Source organism: Caenorhabditis briggsae, assembly GCF_000004555.2.
Source record: "Caenorhabditis briggsae complete genome, chrV, whole genome shotgun sequence".
In the NCBI taxonomy this organism is placed as follows: Eukaryota; Metazoa; Nematoda; class Chromadorea; order Rhabditida; family Rhabditidae; genus Caenorhabditis; species Caenorhabditis briggsae.
Window position 1 is genome coordinate 7,650,474 of NC_013488.2, and position 14,565 is coordinate 7,665,038.

At 39.5% G+C, this 14,565-nt stretch overlaps 5 protein-coding genes across 5 annotated transcripts; 1 reads left to right on the forward strand and 4 right to left on the reverse strand.

Moving 5' to 3' along the window:
• Window positions 1-1,121: 1,121 nt before the first annotated feature.
• CBG06775 lies at window positions 1,122-2,690 on the forward strand (the record flags this gene model as incomplete). Its single annotated transcript, XM_002647618.1, has 4 exons — window positions 1,122-1,263; window positions 1,315-1,838; window positions 1,885-2,566; window positions 2,614-2,690. 4 exons carry the CDS (start codon window positions 1,122-1,124, stop codon window positions 2,688-2,690), a joined length of 1,425 nt encoding a protein of 474 aa, XP_002647664.1.
• An 834-nt stretch (window positions 2,691-3,524) lies between these two features.
• CBG06776 lies at window positions 3,525-4,747 on the reverse strand (the record flags this gene model as incomplete). The annotated part of the gene is made up of 3 exons (XM_002647619.1): window positions 3,525-3,672; window positions 3,722-4,239; window positions 4,577-4,747. 3 exons carry the CDS (start codon window positions 4,745-4,747, stop codon window positions 3,525-3,527), a joined length of 837 nt encoding a protein of 278 aa, XP_002647665.1.
• A 3,280-nt stretch (window positions 4,748-8,027) lies between these two features.
• CBG06777 lies at window positions 8,028-9,102 on the reverse strand (the record flags this gene model as incomplete). Its single annotated transcript, XM_002647620.1, has 4 exons — window positions 8,028-8,139; window positions 8,188-8,679; window positions 8,724-8,941; window positions 8,998-9,102. The coding sequence occupies 4 exons, from the start codon at window positions 9,100-9,102 to the stop codon at window positions 8,028-8,030; spliced, it is 927 nt and encodes a 308-aa protein (XP_002647666.1).
• Window positions 9,103-9,602: 500 nt separating this feature from the next.
• Window positions 9,603-10,426, reverse strand: CBG06778 (the record flags this gene model as incomplete). Its single annotated transcript, XM_045237297.1, has 4 exons — window positions 9,603-9,905; window positions 10,113-10,276; window positions 10,321-10,375; window positions 10,424-10,426. 4 exons carry the CDS (start codon window positions 10,424-10,426, stop codon window positions 9,603-9,605), a joined length of 525 nt encoding a protein of 174 aa, XP_045093308.1.
• A 2,712-nt stretch (window positions 10,427-13,138) lies between these two features.
• CBG27379 lies at window positions 13,139-13,555 on the reverse strand (the record flags this gene model as incomplete). Its single annotated transcript, XM_045237298.1, has 3 exons — window positions 13,139-13,239; window positions 13,279-13,354; window positions 13,454-13,555. The coding sequence occupies 3 exons, from the start codon at window positions 13,553-13,555 to the stop codon at window positions 13,139-13,141; spliced, it is 279 nt and encodes a 92-aa protein (XP_045098576.1).
• Window positions 13,556-14,565: the final 1,010 nt, after the last annotated feature.

Sequence of the window (14,565 nt, forward strand, 5' to 3'; positions counted from 1 at the left end):
TCGAAATCACAGTGAGAGGGCAAAAACTATTGGAACTCGAAAAGTATGTGAAGCAAGAACACACACGAATGTATACATCCATTCATATAAATGTGCAGTGAGTGTGCAAAAACGGAGTGTATAAAAGCGAAATCGGGACACATGTGATGATGATCGTCTGATCATCTACATTCATTTTCCGAGTATAGGAGAGCTTGTAGTGAAAAGCCGACTGAGTTTTTTAATCTAAATTTTCTTCCCATTCGCATCTTTAGGTCCATCTGATTCCATGATTGTTATTTTTCTTGGTGTTCCTAACTGCCGATCAACAATCAAACCCGCCAAAATTTTATCAATTCCCTTTTTCTTCTTTTTTTCTTTTTTTTCTGCACGAGACCTCACTGTTTTTGATTATTCATCTCCTCGACACTCTATCTACCAGCTAGAAGAAGCCACGCCCACTGGATTGTCCTCTAAGTCTCTGCTCTCTTAGCACATGGTACAAATGGGCGGAGTCCTCGGTCCCATGGCTTCTTCTCAGGAACGCCATTCATTCTTTCTATTGTTTCCGGTGGTAGCTAGTGACATTTTTTAAGCGCTGAGTTGAGGGAAATACTGTGTGCTAGGCGCGATTTAAAATCTACTAAATAGTTTGCTCTGTAACGATTTTCTTAACGATTTTCTTAATAACTCCGATTTCCTGTATTATGCTTGTCTGAGAAAAAAAGGTTGAGACGCAGAGAAAAAGTGTCTGCGTCTCCACCGTTTGTGTGCTATTTAGGCTCTCCGCTTCGATATCGCTACCGTATTCAGACTGCAAAAAATACTCTCTAACCTTTTTTTTCTCAGACAAGCATAATATTTTAAATCTGAAGCTTCGAGCGAAATATTGGAGATTACTGTAGATCCTAATTGTGCGCATTAGGTGTGAACACTCTCACGAGATCTTGCGTACCCGTTCCGGACAATTTTTGTTTTTTTACATACTTGTTTTCAAAACAAAGTTTCTTTCTTTTTTCGAAATCTTTCGAATAATTTCACGCTGGATGGTTTTGACCCATTATTCGATCATTCCGAAGACATGCACCTTATTTTTTCAGACAGTCCACATAGAATCGCTCAAACCACAGAAGTTTTCAACGATGCCTCGAGGGCTTAGAAGAAACGAGATTGTGAAACGAGGTCGAAATACATCATCAGCCGATGGAGGAGGTTCCAATTCGTCTTCCGGCAGTGCTCCAGTCGTAGGATGCCCAGTATTAGATCCCATACGCTGTCAATGTCGTGAGTTTTCTGTGTGAACTCGAAATATTGCTCATCTCTGCTCGTTTTTAGCAAAAGAAGACGTTGATCCATTGGATGGTGTCAAGATGACATGTACCTGGGAGTCATGCCCCTATTCTAGCCGACCACTTCATTCGGTTTGCTATCAGCTTCTCGAAGACAATCTTGTGCGACGGCTAGCAACGCTCGGAAGCGCTCGCGGGTGGACAGTACCACAAAGACGCAACAATTTATGGGAAAGAAAAGGACAATCACTCGTCGGAAAGTTCTGCCGATGTAGATGCAACCGGGGACAAATGACACGAGATAAGCAAGCTCTCTACGAAAAGGAAAAGGCAGTTGAGAAAGAGAAAAAGAAGAAGGCCAAGAAGGCGAAACAGCTTCCCGTGCTTCAATTCAACTCCAAACCGAGTGCGGCTCTGGAAGAGAAAAAGAGAGGAGGAGATACCGCCGGTTACAATTCTCCATCGGCTGCATCCAGTCATCATCATTACACATTTTCTCCAGCGACGCGGTCACGTCTTCATACAGATCGCTCCACTTCAACAATGCTGACATATACTGTCGGAAGAACTGTAAGTTAATGTGCGGCACCTTTAGAAGGTAGTGTATGATTTTCAGTGGTCCGAGTCATCTTTCGGCGGCGAGCCGAACAACAACGATGATCACCCGTCGGATTGCGACTGCGTCTTCCATTACGACTATGATGCTGATGAGGATGATCATGAACATGATCACATGGATACCGACCTTAATGTTTTGGAAATGGAGAATCCACAAGCATCCATCATAGTGCCGGCTCCACCGCCACCTCCACAGTCAAGAAGTTATGCCGCTACAATAAAGGATCAAAAACTTCTTCAGGAAAAGAAGCAATCAACATCGCCGGACAGCGGGATCGGACAACCAGTTGGTCGTTTATCGTTCTCAGATTCCTCCAACGATGAGGAACATGCTAATCGTGTTGGTGACTATGAGCACAGCCCATCTGAAAGAAATTATTCGGTGGAGGAGGGTTTCAGCCCATTGGGCCTCACTATTCTATCACCAGTGGAAGTTTCATCATCCGAAGAGATCGTCGAAGCTCCGAAGCTCACCGAGACACCACACTTGCCGAAAAAACGAGAACCACTTCGCGCTACAAAGAGTAATTCTGTGTCGAAACTCCCGTTGGCGACGCCACAACTGGATTCCGATGAACCACGTTGCGGATTCAGCTTCAAAGCTCCGGTCAGAGAAATGATGGACATTTGGCATGAAGCCACAGCGTCCACCTCTAAGTGCTCTGATGAGGAAAAGACAGGTAAGCGTTTGATACCTTCTTATCAGGCTAATTATAGTTATTTTCAGAAACCGTCGACATGAGCTGGACTCCATTCTTCGGACGAGGTTTCAATCTTGGCGAGCGTCTCTACTATATGCCATGATTCCCAGTCAAATCTGATGTTAATTTTATGTGCCTTGTGTTTTTTTTCTCTAAATCGCACCCTCACCCCCTAAATATCAACGTATTTTTTTGTGAGAGATCTGTTATTGTACCTCTCACACATATTTTCCGTTCTAATAACACTTCTCCCTCTTTGTACACCTCTTTTCTCGGATAGTACATAATACAACTTCTAAAAAATTCCTAATCCCAAACATGTAGTCTTCATAGTTTTCCCAATGTTCTCGTTGAATGATTTATGTCTCTTTTTTTCATATGACAAATAGTATAATCAACCCCGATAATTCAAGATTTTTTTATAATTCAACCCAAAAATCCTTGCTTTAGCGAACCCATCGTAAAGATCATCCACACTTTCCCGTTTCCCGCATGTCTCGTTTTATTTATTCAATTTCTGCTCTTCTTCATATTATTGCTTTCTTTTCTTTTTTCTCTTAAAATACAAAAATCGAGCATTCTTTTCATGTATACTTTCACCTTCTTTGTGCGTAATAAAGCGAAGTGTGTGTTTGAGATGTTTTCCGGAACGCCTGAAAATAATAATTTCCTGATAGTCTTCTAGTTTTTCGGTAAAATAAATAAAAATGTGTATTTTCTATGTTATTTAGTAGGCTAAAGCAGATGGCAATGGCAAAATTCGCGAAGAAACGGGTGAAATTATACAGAGTGACAGGAGCAGAAATAATGAAGAAAAAAAGAACACATCGCTTGACAAATACTGTTTTTTTTTTAAATCTTTTTTGGTGAGCCGTATTTTCCGTCCTTTTTGAATTTGCCAAACATTGCAATAATCGGGAAATACGAAAAACACAATTTAATAATTTCCTTCTTCCTCATCTGGCGTATCATCTTCGTTGACCCGACACCGCGGCTGACAGTTTTCGTTATTGATCACAGAGCGTACACGACGGGAAGTGAAGATGAGCTTAAGGCGGAAAGCGTCACCACCGTTGAGATAGTACCTGAAAATTGGAAGATTAAAGACAATTATAGCCTACTAATTAAGCTCACTTGAGAAGTCTCTTCTGGCGGATGAATCCAAGATTACTGTAAAGGCGTTGGGCATTCTTGTTTGACACTTCTGTTTCGAGTACAATTTCGTCACATCCCTTCGATTTCATAGCATCCAGAGCACGACGAACAAGACGAGTGCCAATTCCGAGACGACGACACGACTCATCGACAGCAAGCATTGCAAGATATCCTTTGCATCTTCCAAACATATCAATTTCCAATTTGCATAAAACGGCCCCAATGTAAGCGTTGCTGGTCGAATCGTGAGCCAAGAAGCAGTATTCGGGCCAGTTGTGCAAGAAATATCTGTAGGTGTAGATGGAGTATGGTTCGCTGAGATCTTTGGTGATGAGGCGCATGATATCGTTGATTTGGGTTTCGTCCTTGTACTGTACAATGCGGATGTTTGGTCCGGCCAACTCGTCGTTACGTGGAGCCTCGTCTTGGCTGATCATGTGCTGGCAGTGAGGCCATTTGGAAGCTTCTGGTACCGATTCTTCCATAGCGGGATCGTTCTGTAACTAGATACTGGTTCAATGATTGTACTGTGAATGACATTGCTTTATTTCAAAATCTTTTGTGCCGCGTTCAAACAAAAATTTCAGGAGAAATTTCCTGGAAAACGGTGTCTAAAGCTGTCATTTTTTTTCCAGATTTCCAGAGAGGCTTTCGCTTCGAGACCCGCCGTAATTCAACATGAATTGCTACTTTCAACAGTAAAAACACAGTCAAAACGAGTGATACAGTAGTTTTTGTGGAAACCTGGAAAACAATGGCAGCTTTGGTCAGCGTTTTCCAGGATATTTCCTGAAGTGTTTCTGGCACCCGACGTTATGTTAATTTAGTACCTACCGAGTCCTCACTGATTGAATTTTTGGCACTACGATTGGCTGGCTTATTGGAAACACCAGCAATCTGAAGGCACCGTCTCAAGGTTCCTATGGTCTGTTGGACATGGTTGGCATCCTTCTCGACACTTTCATTGAGCGGCGTTGCCACCTTCTTCTGCACACCGATTGCCATTTCTATTGGTTTTGGTTTTACTTCTCTGAAAAAAAGAAAGTTTTTGGAATTGCAAAAGAAATATTCGAAAAAAAAGAAGCTAACGGTAGATTATGAAATATTCTTCAGATCAACTCTTCACATGAATTTTGTGTTTCTCGAAAAACGAAAAAAACGATCAAAACTGATAACACGACCTTTTTTGCGTCCATTTTTGAACAAAATGAGAGAGATAGGAAAATCGGCGGGCCGAGGTGTGATGTAGAACCTTTGGACTTTGGTCCGAAACGGTAGGAGAAAAAGAATAATTGAAGTGCAAACTGGCGTGATTGATATGATAGCAGATGTATAATATCAGAAGGGATATATCGAAATGATATCTGCAGAAATAGAAACGATGGACAATAAAAGGATATCTGTGACCACGAATGATAACGAAGAAGGTGTTAAATGATGATGAGAAAATGATTGATGATTTGTTTCTCGAACAATATCATATGGGATATTGAGAGAGAGATGGTTATATTTAGGTATAACCATTTCAGACTGATCAGGACTGATTGTTAAATATTGTTAAGAAGAATCTCTCGGCTAATCAGATGAAATAAATTGTGTATCATTGACGAATTCAAGTTTTGAGATTAAAGATTGATACATAATGTCATCACAACAATGTCTACTAAAGATCGGAAAAGAGCGCATGTGTCTTGTTGATCAAGCAATTGTCATCAAAATCAGAGTGTAGTAGATCGCCAGCCACACGTTTTTGTGTCGAATCGTGGCGACTCCAGTTAGAAGAAGAAGAAGACCAATATGACCGAAAATGGAATCCACCAGAAATGCACGCAGGGCTAAGCCTCACAACATCAGAGAACAAAATGATATATATTGAGGAAAGGAACCCGTTTTCAATAATAAAAAGGGGCGAATGACATTGGCCCTGAATTGAGGTCGCACTCCAGGGGCATCGTATCACATGAGGGCACTGACCAGCGTACTTTGTGCTCTGAGGTTGAATGTGTACGGCGTGCACTACATGTGCAAAAGTTGCACCATTGGGTTGGAATTTTTGGGATTGTTTTCAGGTCGAGTACGCCTAAATCAAGTTTTTGTGAGCATAGAACGTTTGAGAGGCGTCCGTCCAATAGCCCCTATTGTTTTCACGGCAGCATGGGGAGCAACAAAACATAGAAGACACTTTTAGCCTCAGTGAAGCAACGAGGATTCTGAAATGAACCTTCCAGGGTACTGTTTGACCAAAAAATTATCTGTTGGAGTCATCTAATACCTCGAAACTTGATAAACTTCTCTTTACATAAATTCTTCCAACTTGTAGACTAACTTTTTTCCGATATAATCCTCCCGATAGTGTACAGAACACAAAGTACAATCAAAAGCGATAGTAATCGTCAAAGGGCAGGAACAACAAGACAAATAGAGAGCTCGTGCCAATCACCGCTGTTTTATCAAATTTATATTCTTTCATATGCACAAAAGTGTCGGTGTTGCTCAGAGTACATATGGTCATGTGGGGGTGGACCCACACAAACAAATGTGCGTGTAAATCGGGAAAATATGTACGAGGAAGCAGATGATAAGCATGTTGTGTAGTGGAATTATAGGTGAAGTGAGCCAACTAATTTTGGAGTCTCACCATCGTACATTCTTAGAGTCTTATCAAATTTCACTGGGGTTCATACAGAAATGGTCAGTGCTCGCACAGGGTTCGAATTGCTGTGGTATGATGTTGCGCTCAATTGGAAAAGGCTTTTAAAAATTTGAATTTCTTGCAATTTTTAGTTAATTTTCCACCTAAATCTTCACCACGTCACCGTCTAATTGAATCTCAACAGCATATCACAGCAGTTCGAGTCCTGCGTGCCCGAGTTATTTTCAGTTCATCGCAATATTCTTGAAAAGCTGACAGTTCGTTAAATACTTGCGTAGTGTCTCCAGATACATTTGATTGTTGTATTGTCGAATTAAAAAAAGTGACACCTGAGAATTCTAAAAATTTTTGCCTTTTTTTGATCTACGAAAAAATGCGGCAAAAACGTAATGTTTCAGAATTTCGGCTCGTTCGAGCTACTTTCGCGTTTAAGTTTAGTTTTTTGGTGGAAAATAGATTCTAGAGATGCTAGCGATCATTTTTATACCAAGAAATAAAAATTTTGTTCACAAAATCCCACTGAATTCACATAAATAAATGTTTTATCTACAGTATCCGTTTTCGCTCCGCCCCCTCGTAAATCGACACGAGCGCCGTCTCCGAGATTTTCAGGTGTCACTTTTTTTAATCCGACAATATCACTGCGAAAAATACTATTGAACACTAATTTTTTGTGAATCTCCTATTCAGTCCTCTACGTTCAAGCATGTCTAGGTGGAAGACGCCAAAAAAACTGTGCACTTGTGTCAAAAAATGAACTATTTAATCGGAATGGAAGTCGCAATGAGAGAGTGAGGCCACGACGACGCTGCGACTGATAGCAGAATTCGAGTGGAGGCGGGGCGTCGGAAGGGGAATACCCAAGCCCTTTTATTCTTCTTCATGTACGCCAGTCACGTGAACACAACGTGTGATTCGCTTGTTCGGTGCCTCCTGGCACCAGAGCAACTGACTGAAGCAGCAGCTCTTATATTGCTTTCAGTGTCACAATTCGGAGGTGCACATCGAGAACATAGTGAATCGGACCGGAGAAAGTCAGCTGACCGGAGTGACCAAGCTCGATTGCAACAAAAATATTTTTGTACGATTACAACATTTGCAGGATTGACAGGACTCCTGTCACAGGAGAAGGAAATAGGACAATTTGAAGCTGCACTCTTAAATATTGGCCCAGTTTCGTGAAGAAGCGGCTTCAACTGCTTCACTCCAAAGATTTCAATGAAATCAGCATTGCAGCTTTGCAACATCCTTTGCTACAACTATCGCTAATGTTTTAATCAAATTATCTGTTTCCCACAAAAGAACGGGATGAATGGAAATGATCGGATTAATTAGTAACACCACCACACAACGGACAGATAACCTGATAAATATCAAAAAGGTGGGCAACTCAACAAAGAAATTTGGCTTGAATTTGCAGAAAAATAACAAAAGACTTTATCCAGGGTGAAAGGCTAAACAGATAAATTTGAAAAGTAAGGAATCAGTTTCTAGAGTTACAAGGTAGATGTTATATTAGGAAAGAAGAGAATGAACAAAATTAACAGTTGGATAAAGAACGAGTATCAAGAAATGGATCAATTTGGAGAAGAGTGATCAAATTGAACAGTAGTTCTGGAAGTGAAACGATAGCTAATTCATGCCCAGTGCCAGTCCTTCTAACATATCGCGTGTTTCGTCTGGCAGCTTCGCGAACTTCTTGGCGAGCTTCTTCTCGCGCTCAACTTCCGACAAATCACGGTACCTGAAAATAGTCGCATTGTAACAGGATATTTACATTTGTAAAACTAACTTATCGTTTTTCGATTTGCAGAATAGACTGTAGGCAGTAACTACCTCCTTTCCCTTCTTTTTTGGGGTTTTTGGTGTAGGTGTTTTCGGATTGCACTGTCTTTCAAGTGCCGCAATCTTGGCGCTGATGTGTTTCTTCTGCTCATCCGTCAAGTTTGGGTGCGAATCGAGGAATTCTTGGAGATTCGGCATGAGCTGAGTTTTGAGTTCTTGAAGTTCCTCCTCGCATTCTCGGGTACCTTCCTTATCGTTTTGCATGCGAGAGTGTAAGTCCTTCATGAACTTTCCTCCGATGCTACCCTTGAACTCGATATTATTCCTTTTAATGTAGAGTTGCACCTTTGTTTGTAGCCGGTCTGGGTACGAGGAGAACTCCGGAAGTGCCTTGTCGCTTCCCAGGTAAGCAATAAGACTAGGAGATGCATGGGTCAATTGATAGTTGCGGAATCTCACAGCTTGCTTCAAGTATTTGCGATAGTCAGTGATGAAGCATCTGAAAAGTATGTTAAAGACAAATTGATACCAGTGAAATAGTACCTCGCATCGATCAATTCATCTTGCGTCTTTATCCAATCGGCAACAACTCTCTCCATGTTGTGAACAGAGCAGGCACCGTTCTCATGGGAATGCACGTGCTCTGTGAACGACTCGACAAGAACTCTAAACTGATCCGGCTCGTAGTTGAATTCACCTTCATCGTGGCGAGTTTCTTCAGCTTCAACATTAGCAGGCTCCTCTTCGTCATCATCGGTATCCTATAGAGATCGGGTTCAGACAAACTATTGAATTTACACATTTATATTATACTTACCGATGAGTGCGCAGCGCGCTTGTCGGCTTTGACTGGCGATTGATCGAATTTCGCTGTTTTCGCTTCACGAGTGTTCGCGGTTCCGCCGTTCTTTCGTTTTGCCATTATAACCTGAAAAATCAGTCAGAATTTTACGAGTAACGACATGGAGAAATCGATATTCAAGCGAAATTGTCCGAGTTAGGGGAAAAACATATTTCAAGGTCGAAACACGAGTGTTTTTTCAACAATTATTATTGATTGATGAACTGAAGGGTTTTTCGAGACTCCACCGATACCAAGGAAGGGGTTGTCTCCAAAGGGAAAGAAAATGCGAAAAAATAGGCAGTTGGCAGCCTGCCAAGTTTCGAAGAATTTTTGAGTGCGATAGAGCGCGTTTTTCCGTTCTATTGTCTTTTGCGCGCGAGGTTTGAATAAGTTTTGCTTCCCACGGTTTTAACAAAATTTGCAAAAAAGCAAGTTTTTTTCAAAACATTCCGTTGAATTACCTAATAAAAAACTCGATTTTCGAATGATGAAAGTTTATTTTACATGATACACATTTTTACAATACAAGGCACAGCGATTCGCTGAATTTTATCATCAAACAAAATTTGATTTATCGTTTAGCATTGTTGGCGTCTGATACATCCAGAAGGTCCTCTAACAAATCCTTGGTTGCATTGGCAAACGTTTGAAATGCATTGCAAGGTGCAGGCTTGTGGATTTGGGTTCTGACAAGTTGGCTCGCAAGCAGTTCCGCAAGTTCTGAAGGTCTCGTTGGCTCCACAGCGCTGTGGCGATTGCGATGTTCCTGAGTTGTTGTTTCTATTGCATTGAGATGGAAGAACGCATTGTCTGGTCAGCGAGTGACGAACGTATCCTTGGCGACATTGGCAGACGTTGTTGATGCATTGCTTGGTGCAAACCTGGAATATTAATGATGACATTTTTTATTATGCTTGTCTGAGAAAAAAAAGGTTATTTAGAGAGTATTTTTTGCAGTCTGAATACGGTAGCGATATCGAAGCGGAGAGCCTAAATAGCACACATAAGGTGGAGACACAGACACTTTTTCTCTGCGTCTCAACCTTTTTTTTCTCAGACAAGGATAATAGGCTTTGTTTTATTAATACCGGGTTGCGATTGGCACAAGTCGGTTCACAAGCAGTTCCACACTGCTTCATCTCTTCGTTTCTACCGTAACACTGGTTTCCGATGATTCTTCCCTGGTTACCCATATTTCCTTGACCGCCTTGGTTTCCCATGTTTCCTTGGTTTCCAGCCGGCAAGATTTGAGCTGGAATTTATTAGATGCTTTTGATTTTTGGACATACGACTTACCCTGTTGAGCGTAGACGGAACATCCGACAAGAGCAATGACAGCAATGAGAACCTTCTGGAAATTTCACTGGTTTACTCGGTAGACATTTCTAACCAAACTAACCATTATTGTCGCTGTAGTAGTAGTAGCAAATAGTTTCTTATTGACCTTCTTGTCAAATTGACACTGTGTTATCCTTTCCCTGCCACTTTCTCCCACTTTTATACACTTTGAAGTCTCCGCCCAACAATCTCGAAAATACGAAAAAAGTTCGGTGGATCAACCAGATACCAGTTGTTCACACATAGTATTTACATGATGACTGATCCTAGACTCTATGTGTTTTTTCATATTGTTTCTGAATGGTTTTTGGAAAAGTTAGAGCAAACATCGCATAATTTCCCTATGTTCCCTGTTTTTGAATGACTTGCAAAAAACTAAATTAGATGCTAATCTTGTTTTGATCAATAGATCAAAATATAGTTTTTTCAGTCATGAACCAATTGCGTTAACCGTGGATAATTGCTTCCATGAGTCATGCCTGATCCCAGTTTGGTTCCTTCAATATTCGCAACTTTTTGACCTAGTTGGATTTGAACTGATCCTGCTGGTATTTTTGATAGATTTTGGAAATATCAAAACTTATTAAAATTTTGGTTTAGGTACTCCTGTAATAGAAGGGCCCCCACACTGTCAAGTTTGAACTCAGCTATCTCAATTGCAAGATATCAAAAGTGTGTCAACTGACACAACATTTCTAATTATGATAAATAATTTATCAGTTGACAATTTTTAATTCTTTGACAGAAACCGAGAAAAATTGAATCAATGTTAAAATTTAGATGTCCTTCTATTACAGGTTATACGAATTTCTCGAATTTCTCATATTCTTTTTTTTTTTGCATTCAGATGCACATGAGTGTACAGTACTAAAAAAACAAGGATTTTGATTCTTGTCACTTTAACAAATGTATGCACATGGGGCAAAACATTTTAGTAACCGATAGTCAACAAAAATGTTTATTTCCTACTTCTATAATTAGAAATGTTTCCGGAACAACTAGAACTTTCGAAAATCGAGAATCAACGAATTTCTATTTGTTCAGGTTTGACACCTAGAATCACTGGATGAGGCTCATCACAAGTCTTATTGCGTGTGGAACAACATAATCTGAAACATTCTATCGTTAGTTGAGGGAACGAATGTGGACATTGATTTCGAGCTTACAATTAGTTCTGTTTTTATGAAAGCTTAAAAAATTTTCCATTTTGCAGAAATTAGGTCCACTAACCAGTCGACCTCTTCGACTGTCGTTAAGAGGTTGTTCAACGACCTATTTTTTTTAGGAAGTCCAATATGAGGAAAATTCGCTTCTTTCTTTATTCTATAGCAGGCATGGAATATTGTTTTCTGGTTGCATTCCTGACTTTCAAGTCAATTTTCCAAAGGGTTGATAGTCCATCGTCAGTCCGTCAACGGCCCGTCAGTTCTCCTTTGGCTGCCCACTCGCAGTAATTCGCCAATTTCAGCCTCGTCATCTGTTTAATCAGTTTTTCAGCATTTTCCTTTACCTTTGAATTCAGTTGAAAAACATTAACATAAAGAAGATAAGATAACATTTTGATTCGTCTTAAATTCGGCTAATTGGATGAATCACTTTCATAAGTTTTATATAAGTAATGAAAACAATCGGTAAAGTTATGTAACTTTTGATTTCACAAACTGACTGAATTCTTCCTAGACGTTTGACTGGGCCATTCTTCTTTTCAATACATTAATTGGTATTCAGACGTTTCACGAATCCAGACTTGCCTTCTCCCAGAGATGTACACAAATCTGCAAAAATTGATGATCCGCAAAATTATGAACAAGTAATTTGATGAGCAACAGTATCAACACCTGTTTATTTGACCAGGTGCAGGATGATTCAATTCTATGCAGACTGTCTGATGGTCTGATGGTCTTCTGTTCATTTGATTCACCGAATTTGGATGGTGAATCAAATTCCAATCCTTATGGTCTGAAAAATTCATTTTGTGTGGAGCTCGAAAAGAAAACGAGAAGATTCAGAGGCGTATTATTTTTTATCAATTTGATGATTTCACTAATACCACAGTTAATGTTAGGTTTAGAGTTTCGGAAGCGTGCCAACACCTATTTTATTCTTCTTGTAGCAATTGCGGTCATTGGAGATAGGTTACAAAGAATTTTTTGTTTTCCAAACTTTTTTATAGCTGCCTACGTTCATTTTGAGCTCAATTATCTCTGTTCCTATGAGAGATAGCAAAAATCTGCCAACTGATAAATTATCACAACATCACTAATATTTTATCAGCTGACTGATTTTTGAGATTTTTCATAGGAACCGAGATAAACAGGCTCAAAGTTGGAAGTATGGGGGCCCTTCTATTACAGGTTTTACTGTATTTTGATCTTCGAATCGCTAAAAAAACTCGTTATTTTTTAAACTCGTTATTTTTTTCTATTTCTAAGAGTTGATTTATTTTGTTAATGTTTGAGTTTTCAGGTACTCCTCGTATTCGTTGAAAAGCCAAAATACGAGTATTGGACATACAAAAAATGACGAATCTTTGTTTGCTCAAACCATTGTCACAAAATTTATTAGTTATTTACAAGTCTATATGCCTGTTTGAGAAGACTGAATTCTTTATTGTGGAGAATAAGTGCGAATAGTTTACCTAGAAGTTAAAATACTGGAAATCGAACAAATAATAAACGAATTTATTTAAAAATTCAGAAAATCAAACTTTTTTACAGCATGTGGCGAAATAGTTTCCCATGGTGCACTTTGATTCTTTCGGACAGAAATTGGAATCTCAATTCTTTCCAATCAACAAGATCTCGTTTCCGTCGTTCTTCACAATCAATGCAATTCTTCCTTTTCCACATACTGGAGCGTAGTCCGATTCAACCTTGTCTGAAAATTATCATAGCAAAGTATCTCGGCGATAATTACCTCTGACATCTTTACTACAGCAAATTCCACCACCAGTCAATCGCCTCTTATAGTATCCGTCGGTTTTACAGTCCTCCTGAACTTTCATGATTGAAAAAATTATGAAAACGAATGACTTACATCCTCCTTACACAAAACGGTTCCATCAGTTTTTTTTCATTGGTGCTGATTTTACTGGACACCAGTTGATGCTCGTTGGTTTACATAAAGAAGTACAAGTGCCATCCGTGTCAAAATTGTTCTTATTTCCTCCACATCCTTTGTATCCGAAGGCCATACATAACCCAGTGGAGTTGTCGAAATGGAACTGCATCGAAATTCATGAAAAATTAATATCGGATTATGGGTTACCCTTATTGATGGCTCGGCTGTGGTCAAGTTTTTTCCAAATTCGACTTTTTCGAGACATATGTCATTTTGATCAGAAACTATAAATTGAAGTGGAGACTCGAATAGACTAGAAATTCTTACCTGTCAATATAACAACCAAAAAAGAAAGTAGGAATTTCATTTTCTTGAATAGCTGATCCCTGTCTCAATGTTCTCGAAACGTTTATATAGGGCGAGACAGATGTCATGGCCAGTTGTTATCTTAACAACACTTGACTTCCTGGTTGAGAGATTTGATCGAAAATATACAGAAACATTGTTGAGACCATGATAGCCAAGTCTTCTCCCGAGGAAACAATTTTAAGAACCAGGAGCATTTTTATTAGAACGTTGTTGATATACATCCAATTCGGAAAATTCCCATAAATTCAATTTGAGTCGAGCCGCTTGCTCAAATAACAGATTTCAGTCATAACAAAAAAAAAAGAACGTTAACAATTTTTGTCTAGCTTTCTCACAATTGTTCTCAGATATTGATAGAAAAACTCACAAGAAGGCAGAAAAAGATTATATTTTTGTGTCATGTCTTTGTTAGCTATAAATCAAGACGTGGAGATAATGTATTCTGGAACCGTCTACTTGATTCTCTCGATTTTCCTTCCTCCATTATACTACATCATAATTACTGTAAGTTGTGCTAGCTTGTTTTAAAGGTGGTGTGCGGTGAAAAATTTTATTGCTTTATTTTGTGCAGAAAGCCATGTAGATTCCCATAAAAATAAAGAAAAAAAATCAAAAAAAATTCCTTCACTGAGAAAAACGGCATCGAAAAGTCAAAGTGGGAACCGGTGGCCTAGCGGCCAGGTGGGAGTTTTCTAGGCCAATTGCCGGTAAAAGCGCGCGTAATTCGAATTTTTATCGAATTTCAGTGTTTTCTCTAGATGTTTTTTTAAAGAT